This window comes from Schistocerca piceifrons, chromosome 11 (assembly GCF_021461385.2).
Source record: "Schistocerca piceifrons isolate TAMUIC-IGC-003096 chromosome 11, iqSchPice1.1, whole genome shotgun sequence".
In the NCBI taxonomy this organism is placed as follows: Eukaryota; Metazoa; Arthropoda; class Insecta; order Orthoptera; family Acrididae; genus Schistocerca; species Schistocerca piceifrons.
Genome location: NC_060148.1, coordinates 112,591,766 through 112,604,419, shown reverse-complemented (window position 1 = coordinate 112,604,419; position 12,654 = coordinate 112,591,766). Strand labels below are relative to the sequence as shown.

The 12,654-nt window shown below is 43.8% G+C and overlaps 1 protein-coding gene across 3 annotated transcripts in view; it reads left to right on the top strand.

The window, feature by feature from the left end:
* LOC124720130 (poly [ADP-ribose] polymerase tankyrase-1-like) overlaps positions 1-12,654 on the top strand; it is a 99,253-nt gene that overhangs the window by 39,886 nt on the left and 46,713 nt on the right. For all 3 annotated transcript variants that reach the window (XM_047245427.1, XM_047245428.1, XM_047245426.1), the window contains one exon: positions 8,880-8,955. In XM_047245427.1, coding sequence (XP_047101383.1) covers positions 8,880-8,955 — 76 coding nt within the window. The remainder of the gene's footprint in view (positions 1-8,879; positions 8,956-12,654) is intronic.

The window sequence follows — 12,654 nt, the reverse complement described above, 5'->3', positions numbered from 1 at the left end:
AAACCTTTATCTTGATGTTTGAAGCAACTTCCCACAAACTTTTTCACATCCTAATTTTCCTGGAATCTCTTTCCACGCAATGCCTCCTTCACTGCACCAAACAAATGGCAGTCACTAGGTGCTAAATCACGACTGTAAGGGGGATGAGGCAGTGCTTCCCAGCCCATTTAGTCGATGGTGTCACGGATTACCTGAGCAAAATGAGGGTGTGCGTTGTCTTAATGGAGAATCACACACCTCCTCTGAGATCCACGTCGTCTCTCTCTCATGGCTGGATTCACGATGTTTCAAATTCGAGTACTACTGGCCACTCATTGTACGCTTCGAGGTAATCACAAAAAACTGGACCTTCAGCATCCCAAAACACCGTCAACATGACTTTTCTTGCTGATGCTTGGGTTCTGGCTCATAGTAGTAAGCCCAAGTTTCATCACAAGTTAAAATTTGTTAAGGAAGTGCGCACCTCGCGTTTCATAACGTTCCTTTAGCTCTGTGCACTCTCAACCTTGTTTCCTAGCGTACCCGCGTTGACTCCTTTGGGACCGATCTTGCACATGTTTTGCGTTACTTCAGCTTGTTACAGATAATATTATGAACTGTACCTGTACTGACTTGGACCTTATCAACTATTATTTCCACAGTCACGCGGCGGTCGGCACGAATAATGTCATCAGTTCGACTTTCAAGTGAGGAGTTGAAACTGCAACTGGTGGGCCAGAGTGGTGTTCGTCAGTCACTGAGTCGCGACCATTTTTGAACTGCTCTATCGCCTTGTAAAAATTTGCATGATATCTAGAACCTTCAGCATAAACGTAAGACATTCTGTGGTATGTATTCAGGGGTTTCTCGCCTTCAGTAAGTTAAGAACGAATAACCGAACGTTGTTCAACTAATGTGGACGTCTCAAGCGAACTCTCCATCTTGAAATGTATTTTTGAGGTTATAAACAAAACAATGTTGAAACATTAGCTGATCTGGGTTCATCCTAGTGATGGCAAATTGTAGCCATAAAAGTACGAAACATGTCCTACTAACAGTTGTTTTCCCAGACCAATGTGCCTGTTTCATTATTGAATCGCCTTTCATACATATGAATACTTTTGCTCATCTATTACAGAAATTTGATACGTACTACAACATGTATTAATGACACATCGTCTTAAAATGCTACAAAGTAATGAACTCCATAAAAGTCGTCATGCACTCCCTGAAAAAAAGTGAAGCTCCCAGAAGATATGAGATGTAAGAGCAATGTTAAGAATGTACACGAAATCTGCAGGTATCTAAATGATTAGAGCTGCAGTTCTCTGTGACAAGTGGAATGGCCACTGTAGCGTATTTCACTTGCTTCTGTTTTGTGTGGTTACAAGGCCTAGCTGGCTGCATCATGTGCATGAACGTGTAAGATGTTGATTGATCACTCTGACTGACATGGAGACGCTGTGTACTGAGAGAGATGGAAAGGGCCTCAGTGTTGATCTCCCTTCAGCCAGATTATCGTATGGTGTATTATCCAGACTCGTGGAGCGTTCTGCTGGGACAGTGACCCACTCCACGGGAATCTAAGTGCAGGTGTACCCATCATGAAAGGTTCGTTTGACCATGTCTGATCACCACAGTGGACGATTGCCATATTGTGCAACAAGTACATTGTAACTTCTTCGCATCTGCACCTGCCATCAGGGCAAACGTAATTGACTCTGCGACATTCTGTCATCCCTCATCATTGGCTGGAGATTAGCTGCAGCAAGACTACAGAATTAACGTCCGATCCATAGGATGCCATCAGCATGACAACACAAATAATTGAATCTGGAGTGGTGCTGCCACGGGGAAACATTTGCAGCTGGCTAGTGAATGGCATTGTGTGGTGTTCAGCAATTTATCATAGCTCTGTAAGAACCTGGAAACCATTGGTACCGAGTATGGCAGTGACCTGGGTAGAGGTTTCATTATTCCAACGTTTTGGAGGCACATAGAGGTGTTACACATTGCGCCAACGTGTGTAGTGCTATTGCTCATGAATTTGGGTTATGACCGGTGGTGATTGCGAGTACTCTGCTCAATGGTACATGACAGACATTCTGTCCCCTCGTGTGTTACGTTTCACATGTCATATGTAACATGATGCCACTTTTAAACTAAACAATGCTCAGCCATACATGTGTCTCTGCGAAATGTCTGCAAGATGTGAGGCACTCTAGTGGCCAGCAAGGTCTGCAGATGTATGGAACCATTTCGAATGTGAACCTCATCCTATTGGCACTATCCTGGGGGTTTGGGCCAGATTGCCCCATGAGATGAAACAATGGCTAAATAACACCTTCGCCAACTGAGTCAGTGAGTGGATTCACACCAGAGGGAGTGCAAAACCACACAGATAAGTGGACTCAAGTTGTACAAGTTCTTTGTACATTTACTTTGGTGTTGTAGTAAGTGAAATGAAGTAATGGACCCTCTCAATGCATGAGAACTTCATTTGCATTTGCCCTCCACATCTCTGTGATTGACTGCCTCAGAAGGAAAACTGCAGTACAATATTACTAAAAATATTTTGTCGTAGTTCCTGCAGCACTACTACTCACAAAATGTGTTCATGGCCTCCAGGGTATACCAACGCCACTACACGAGAGCTGGTCAACATCTACCCACTTTAAGCATTTTTCACCATCATTATAATATCCTACAAGGTTCACAGTTTGTGTAGTATCTCACATGCAATGAACACTACATATCGTGTGGATATATTTGAATGACCTATATCATTTCAGCAGACTGGTGCTGAAAATTCATGGTGCAGGATGAAGTGGTTCAGTTGCTTACCCTTTCTTGTAGTCTGCATGAGGGAATCCTGCTTATGAATCTTCAGGATTGATGACAATATTAGTTTTGTGTGGGGTAAGCGTTGGCAGAGATTTGTCACAATTCTGGAAGTGTCTTTCAGCAGTGAAATTTAATTATCCTTTCTCTCTTTTTTTATGTCCCAGATAAATAAAACTCTCTACAATAATTTATGGATGCATGAGATTGATTATAGTACCACAACCATTAACTAGAGTGATCTGTGCATTCTTTTCTAAAGACAACCAAAGTAATATTAGGCACTCATTGTTAGTGTCAAAAATTTCTCAAAGTGTAAGCACCAATATTAAACAGGAAATTAGTTTTATGAATTTTTATGAGGCACTTTCCTAATTCAATAAATGTGTTGAGATGGGAACGCAGCATAGTTTCAGAATTATGCAGTGCTCTATTTTTTCTTGAAGCTCATGACAGGCGTTTGTAAGAGCAGAAAGCGGGTGCATTCACACCTGATTGCAGCTGTACTTATTGACTACAGAGAAAAGTGTGCAGTGAGTGATGCTGAGTGTCTCGCTTCTGATGTGAGACACTGTACATAAAGGATAAAATCACACTTCTTGTTAAATTATAATTGCTGTGAATGACTTAGTAGAGGGGAAAGCAACGTGCCAGAATGGAATGTGGCTTGTAGTAAAGAATAATATGGATGCTAGAGACATACATGTTAATATGAAGTGGCTTAAAGAGTTTGAAATACAGATGTATGATGCTCTGGAGCTGGTCAGGGAACTGAGAATGGTAAAGTGTAGCAATATTTGTTATTAAGTTGCCTACCCTAGCATATGACAAGTCTTCAGTGTTCAGTCTGAAGATCTGACAACAGCAAATCTCAGTCTTCCCATCTTACTGCCCTTTTCTCCATTTCTATGTTGGAGTTGCAGGCGACATCTTTTATAGTTTGATCCATGTACTTCAGCTGTAGTCTTCCTCTGGTCCTTATTTCGATCATATATCTGTGTGTTATCAGTTTTAGCAGCCTCTCATGTCTCAGTAGATACCCCACAGCCTGAACTCCATTTCACAACAGTACTAGCAGAGAAACCCAGAGCTACCAAGGCGTTTGTTTACAGCTGTGCATATCGTGTATACCACGCAGTGCCTGAACCATTTGTCGTACAATGACATATTTTGAGCGGAACATGTGAATATGGTGTGCGCAATGTGTTGCGAATGGAGTTACTAGTAACAAACTACTAAATTCATGCATGGTGCGGCAGTTTTTCACGTATCTCGTTGTTTCTGATGTCATGTCTCCTAAGTTGTGTCGTACACTGATATAATGTTTCAGTTACTTCCAGTGGTGTATGTGAGTAGCGAGGCAACAAGGACATCAACCAAAGGAGAACAACAGGTTAATAACCTGTCAATCAAAGCAGAACAATAGGTTTGCCCCTGAGTGTATACCTGTCCCTGATTTAGGCAACCTGCAATGTGGAGCGAGGTCCTTGTTGCCCTACTACTTACGTGCATTCTGTCTGCGAGGTGTGTCACCAATACAGTGGTTAGTAAAGAAGCAATAAACTATAATGTCATACATCATGTGACATTTTTCCTGCTTTACAAATACGTTACGTAGTTTTACACACTTTTCACACTTTTTTTTCTATTTATATTCAGTCACTGTATGAGTTTAGTTACTCACACTTCACTGTCGGTGTCTATCGACTCACTGCCGAACGTTTGATGTTCCTCCCTTCGTCACTCATAAGAAACTGACGTTGAAACCCACTACAGGTTGTGTAGCCCCACCAGTGCCGAATTTGAGAACATACCAAAGCGCCTTCGAACGGTCAACAGTGTTCCAGAACATTCCATAACGTTCAAAAGTGTTATGGAATGTTCCACAGTGATCTGACAGGTTCCAGGATGTTCCCGAGCATTCTGAAATCTGCCATACTACTCCTGAAGATTCCAGAACATCTCGGATCATTGTGGAACATTCTGCAATGTTGTGCAATCGTCTCGAATACTCTCGAATGTTCTGTATCGTTCTCGAATACTCTCGAATGTTCCGGAATGTTCTAGAAATTTCTATATGGCGGAACGTCCCAGCCATTATATCTTCAAAACCTCGCCCTTCAGGTAAAAATGGGAGCCTCCTTCATGGATGGCGGATAGATGTCTACCACACCATATAACTCTCCTGATCGGATCGAGACCCGTTTCTGAGTTTCAACGCCACGCACATTGTGCGTTTACTTTTTTAATACATACTGATTACATAAAACCACCTCCTCTGACCTTCTTTTAATGTTACTGTATCAGTCCATTTTATTTTTAGGATACGCCTGCAACACCCCTGCTCAGACGAATCCGGTCCCTTCCTTTACACAGTTGCCAGAGCTCTGGTCCCAGTGTGACACAATACCACACTCCAAATACAATTTTGCAGAAAACTGTTTCTGATTTGTTGGCCGCTACGTTTAGAGGTAAATACTTCCTTCCTTTAAGTCATTGTTTTGTGGGCAGTTCTGCCTATTTGATCTTTGTTTTGTGCACCACTAGTGATCTCTTTGTCTAACTAAATAAACGAATCATTGCAATAGCCTGTCACGCACATGTACTCGAACGCAGGTTTGTCATCCATTGTCACAGACCATCACTTACTCATTTATTATCGTGTGGTAGTTCTTACTCGTAACTTTATTCTTTTTATTTCAGATACAGCCGAGATCTAGACCACTTTCGGATAAAACTTGTGTGTCATCAGCGTATATGTTCCTTTCTTCTGTATTTCCACATTTACCTCTAACTGCTCGACTACTTTCTTAAGTGCCCCACTTTGCATAGATTAAAAATAACTATTGAAGGTAAACGTTCTGGTAGGATTCCTGTGTAAATATATGGTGAACGTTAATAAAACCATCAAGTTGTAAGGACGGATTCCTGACTAGAAATGGAGGAAAAAATCCTATTGACATATGTCCGGAAATGCATCGTTGTCGCATTAGGTGGTGCTGACGAATGGAAGATGTCACTCTGATTACGTGCCGTGTGTTCCTTGTGTGTTGCAGGCTGTGTTATTGACACGGCGTACTGTAAGCAGCAGAGTAGTCCGGCATCCACATCAGGAACAAGCCGAGATGGTGTTTGTGTATGGGCAAGCAAATGGAAACGGTGAAGAGGCATCACAGCTACACTGAAACAAGTACCCTCATAGACACCATCCACTTCACACAAGACTTAAAGCCCTTTCTGGGCGTTTGTCTGATTTCGCGTTTTAAATCATACTTCTCTTTAGGATGGATATTTTCAGAACTCTTCAAAACCTGCTGGCAGTTTTCCCCTTTCATATGTGTTACAGATACGAGCATTTAAGAGATACGTGGTTCGCATTTCTCAAGCTATTTTAAGTTTGGCGGAAGTGTTGTGTGCCCCAGGGCTTGGTTGATTCTCAGAATTTTTAGTTCTAGTAATTGTTCTATTTGGAAAGTGGTTTGTAATCTCATTTAAAGGATCAGCATGACCAAGTAAAGTGGACATAATAGACTCGACTGAGAATACATTCAGCAAGAAGAGAAATGTGAGTGAAAAGTGATGTCAGTGAGAATTATCTTGTTGTCTGTAACATCTACAACACAGTGGTGGCACGATATCAGTTACAAAACGAGAGCAAGTATGTTATTTGAAAGGAAGTCGTATTCACTATGACTGGCTCTGACTTGTCGTCCTATGCCTGGTTGGGCTTTGTCATATTGGACTGCCTCGAATGTGTATAGAATGAGTTGCAGCCTAACAATATCTGTTACATGGACATAATATTTTCGGGAAAGATATTCCAGATTTTAGTATCAGATGATTAGTACCCTATGTGAACCATTCCCTTCATGAAAACATTCAGTATTAGCAATTAAAGCAGAATAATACCGACTCCAGTCATAAAATTTTGTTGTTTTCTTAAGTAACTATTGACTTCAGGAGGATATCATGTCCATTATAATTATCCGGGCTGTTATGCCGTGGTCGGTTGATGAATTCTGTGGTGATTCCCAACGTTTCGTCTCCAACTGCGGGAGACATCTTCAAGGGCGTCCGTAGCTTGATGGAAGGTCCAACACACACACACTGGCTCGCTACTGACTGCCGCTAAATTCCGTGTCCGCGCGCCCCCGCGCCGCGGCGTGACGTCACGTGTTTTGAAAACGTCAGTGCAATTGACCTCTGTCCGTCACCGTCGATCGCTGTTGTCATCTCCCAGTAGTGGACGAGTGGTACACATCTTCTTTAACACCGGCTGTTTACCATGGTTCCACTTAATGATGTATTGGAACAGCTGGATCGAATTTTTCCTTCCGATATTTTAGAGCTGTTTAAGTGTTGTTTGACGACCACATACTTCAAGTGGAATGAACAGTTTTATGACCAAACGGATGGCGTGGCTATGGGAAGCCCCCTGAGTCCCGTAATTGCAAACTTCTTTATGGAGAAATTCGAAGAACAGGCCTTAGGTACTGCCAGCAAGAAACCAAATGTATGGTTCCGATACGTGGATGACACGTTTGTGTTGTGGAGACATGGTAGGGAGGAACTAAGCCGGTTCCACGAACATCTGAACAGTATAAACTCAAGAATTCAGTTTACAATGGAGGAGGAGGTAGACGGCAAACTACATTTCCTCGATGTGCTTGTGTTTAGAAACGAAAATGGTAGTTTGGGCCACTCAGTGTACCGCAAACCCACGCACACGGACCGTTATTTGCACCGGGATTCGAACCACCACCCACAACAGAAGCGAGGTGTTATCAAGATGTTAGCGGACAGAGCTAGAAATATTTGTGAACCTGAGTTGCTCGACGCTGAGATGGAACATCTCCACAATGCACTAACGAAGAACGGATATTCGTCCGCCGAAATAAAACGTGCGTTGAGGCTGCCACGCAGAAATCATACAGACGTACAGGCTACTGCAAAATCTAAGGTTTTCCTGCCGTTTGTTAAAAAATGTAACGGAAAGAATAGGGAGGATCTTGACGAAGCGGAATATTACCGTAATTTACAAGCCCGCCAGGAAGATACAGAAATACCTTAGGCCTGCCAAGGACGCTCGCAGACCATTGGAAAAATATGGAGTGTATAGGATCCCATGCAGCTGTGGTGATGTTTAAGTGGGTACCACCAAAAGAACTGTTTCTAAACGTTTGGAAGAGCACAAGGGAAATTGTAGAAGAGGAGAAACGGAACCATCAGCTGTTGCGGAGCATGCTTTCCAGCCAGGGAACCACAATTTTCGTTTCGAGGAGACGCAAGTACTAGCGGCCACGAGAGAATACTACGAAAGGCTCTACAGGGAGGCAATCGAAGTCGCTAAACACCCAAATAATTTCAACCGAAAGGAGGAGGGCGTCAAATTAAACGGTATATGGATGCCGGTGTTAAAGAAGATGTGTACCACTCGTCCACTACTGGGTGATGGCAACGGCGATCGACGGCGACGGACAGCGGCCAAGTGCACTGACGTTTTCAAAACAAGTGACGTCACGCCGCGCGCGGACACAGAATTTAGCGGCAGTCAGTAGCGAGCCAGTGTGTGTGTTGGACCTTCCATCAAGCTACGGACGCCCTTGAAGATGTCTCCCGCAGTCGGAGACGAAACGTTGGGAATCACCACGGAATTCATCAACCGACCACGGCATAACAGCCCGGATAATTATAATGGACATGATACTTCCGGCTGTGAAAGTTTCCTTTTTAGTTTCAGGAGGATAGCTCAATAAAATTCTGCAGCAGTTCGATCTGGTGTTTTTAGAATTATGCTAGACCTCTATACAGGAAGACTTTCTGAGCAAGCAACAGTAGAAAGAAAGTCGGGGCCTTATGTGTAAACAAATAGGAAATTCGTTAAGTGATATTATTAAAGATTTATAGAATCAATCACATGCCGCAAGGATATTGCTCTAATTGGATTTTGATGGACAACATCTACCAACTGTTGCTTGCTACAGGTCTGCCTGTAGCTCATACAAGTGTAGACAGATCTGTGTACGGACATAGAACTGCCCGGTGACGCCGTTTTTCAGAATCGCCCCCGACGGCGCCAGCTCAGGAGGTTACGGACACGGCGGCCGTGGACCTGGAGCCAGCAACAGAAACCAGGTAGGCACGTGAGAAGGCACTCGCCTGTGTTGCCCAGTTCTAGGTGTGTGTGCTATTCTGAAGCCTGCAGTGTATGACACTCAGTTTCCTTAGGTCCGTCTGTGCTGTAAAATACACTATCATTCATGGCCATTTTCTGATAGCTCATAATGCTTTAAGTGACTTCTCATAATAGGCTTATCGAATGTCGAAATTGAAGTGTGTACATTACCAAATAAGTTAGCTAAGGAATGTCATATAAGAGACGAGTTTCTCGTAGCTTCATAAATTGTTTCGACCCTACTTGCTGTCATGATTTCTGTTAAATTGCATAAATGCAAGGCGCTCTTATATTGGTTCTCGCGGGAAGCCTGTGAGGAAAGGTGCACTGGCAGTGGTCACACAAGGAACCATTCCAGAAGTGGAACCAAAGATGTGCCGCTCAAAACAGAAACAGAGCAAACACAGTAACGTGTACAGTTAACAGCCAGGCCTCACGAATGTGTAGCTCTACCCTCTGTGGCCAATGTAGGGCACTGTAGACCATTTGTATGAAGACTAGAACTTATTGTTGTTTGCCATCTCTGATACCGCTGACAGTTTGATGTCTATCAATGGTATCCTGCTGTGCAGAGAGAGGACGAAGGTGAGGACAGGTCCTTCACCCAGTACCAGTGCCAGCAACTCAGCAGTGTGCTCTGTCAGGCTGCATAGAGGCCAGTAACGTACTTAAAATATCCTGCCATGCTGTAAACCGTCATGTGCGGAAGTCTTATTGTGTCTTATAAACTGGGCAGTCAGAATAATCACTATTCCCACATCATAACTACATTTCTGGTGTGTTGCTTATTTCTCTTTCACTCAGTAGGTGCATTTGTGCAATTTCATAAGCAAAATTCAGTTGTATTCTCCTACGAGTATTGGGGATTTAGGTATAGCTTTTTAGAGGTATATTAGGCTCCAGTGGCAAGCAGTGGTTGGGAAGGGAGCGAGACAGGATTGTAGCCTATCCTCCACGTTATTCAGTCTGTATATTTAGCAAGCAGTGAAACAAACAAATAAAAATTGGGAGTAGGAATTTAAATCCATGTAGAAGAAATAAAGTCTTTGAGGTTTGCCAGTTACATTGTAATTCAGTCACAGCAGAGGATATGGAAGACAGTTCAACGGAATGGACAGTGTCTTGAAAGGAGGATATAAGATGAACATTAACAAAAGCTAAACAATGATAATGGAATGTAGTCGAATTAAATCCGGTCACACTGAAGCAACTCCATAACACTTGCTTGTTGTTTGAGCCTACTGGTAAAAAATCTAGCAGACCGTTTCCGAACTGCTTCGACATCCCCCATCAATCTGACCTGGTGTGTATCCCAGAACTCGTACAATACTCAACAATGGGTCGCACTAGACTCCTCCTTTACACATGAACCACATTTTCCTAGAATTCTCCAAGTAAACCAAAGTCGACCATTCGCATTCCATACTACACTCTTTACATGCTCATTCGACTTCATATTTGTTACTTCTAGATATTTAATCGACGTAACCATGCCAAGCAGAACACTGCTACTACTATAATTGAACATTATGGGTTTGGCTGTCCTACTCATCTACACTGCTGGCCACCGTAAATGCAACACCCTGAAGGAAGCATCCGAATCAAGTGAAATTTACACCATGGGTTTGCAGCGATGAGATATGCAACTGATTATAATTTCAGCGCAGACGCACATCACGCGCGCCTGTGGCGCCACCTCATAGCGCCATTTAATGCTTGGCGATTTCGACGAGTATACGTTCGGCACGTGTGTTTACCTTGTGGTTGTTTCACAAGACGATCAGTTATGCCTCGTAGACAACAGCGGACATCTTTTGATCAAGTATCCGAGTTCGACAGAGGAAGGATAGTGGCTTACCAAGATTTTGGATTATCATACAGACAAATCGCTAGTCGTGTTGGACGAAACCAAACAACTGTAATGCGGATATGTGACCGTTGGATGCAGGAGGGTACGACGGACCGACGTAGTCGATCGCATTCACCTCGGTGCACCACTGCACGTCCTGATAGGCAAATTGTGCGCATGGCAGTAAACGGATCGCTCAGTGACATCCCGAACCATAGCACAGCACATTGCGCCTGTAACGCATCATCCAGTGTCTGCGCGTACCATTCGACGCCGTTTACAGCAGAGTGGTCAGTCCGCAAGACGTCCATTGCTTCGTCTACCATTGACGCAGAACCACAGACGTCTCCGTCGCCAATGGTGTGATGACAGACGGATGTGGACGGCAGAATGGAATGACGTTGTCTTTACTGACGAGGCATGCTTCTGTCTACAGCACCACGATGGTCGGATTCGAGTGTGGAGACACCGTGGAGAGAGGATGCTGGACAGCTGCATTATGCACCGCCACACTGGTCTTGCACCGGGTATTATGGTATGGGGCGGCATTGGATATTACTCTCGCACGCCTCTAGTACGCATTGCCGGTACTTTAAATAGCCGGCGCTACATATCCGAGGTGCTGGAGCCAGTTGTCCTTCCTTACTTTCAGGGCTCGGCCACAGCCATATTTCAACAGGATAATGCGCGACCACACGTGGCACGCATTGTCCAAAGGTTCTTCGTCAATAACCAGATTGAATTGCTTCCCTGGCAGGCTCGCTCTCCGGATCTTTCGCCGATAGAAAATATGTGGTCCATGGTTGCTCAACGAGTGACCCAGATTACATCCCCAGCTGCCACACCAGATGATCTTTGGCAACGTGTGGAAGCTGCTTGGGCTGCTGTACCCCAGGAACACATCCAACGTCTCTTTTACTCAATGCCGAGACGTGTGGCAGCGGTGATCTCCAACAATGGCGGCTACTCTGGCTACTGATTCTGGCAGGAACCACATGTCACAGACGTCTGTAAACGTAATCATTTGATACTTGGTCAACATGTTATCTACAAAATAAATTTTGTTGTGCTACCTCTTGTCTTTCTTGGTGCTGCATTTACGGTGGCCAGCAGTGTATATTAACTTACGTGTTTCTACATTTAGAGCCAGCTGCTATTCATCACACCACCTGGAAATTTTGTCTAAGTCATCCTGTCTCCTCCTACAGTCACTCAACGACGGCGCCTTCCCGTATGCCACATCATCGGCACCAAACAGCCGCAGACTGCTGTTTACCCTGTCTGCCAGATCTTTTATGTACATAGAAAATAACAGCGGCCTTATTGCGCTTCTCTGGTACACTCCTAACAATATCACAGCCTCAAACTCGCCGTCGGGGACAACGTACTGGGATCTGTTACTTAAAATATCTTCAGGTGACTCATATACCTAGGAACCCATTCTGTGTGCTTGTACTTTCGTTAACAGTCGGCACTGTGACATCGTGTCAAATGTTTTACGGATATCTGTTTCTATGGAATCCGCCCATTTCACGTCATCCATTGTTCGCACGATCTCGTGTAAGTGAGGGTAAGCCGAGTTTCACAAGAGCGATGCTTTCTAAAACCTTGCTGAATTATAGACAGAAGCTTCCCCCTCTCAAGGAAATTTACTGTATTCCAGCCGAGAACACGTTATGGATTCTTCAGCCAACTGATGTTAGTGTTAATGGTCGTAATTTTCAGAGTCCGTTCTTTTACACTTACGCTATATGATCAAAAGTATCCAGACACTTTGCTAAAAATCACTTACAAGTTCCGGGCACCCTCC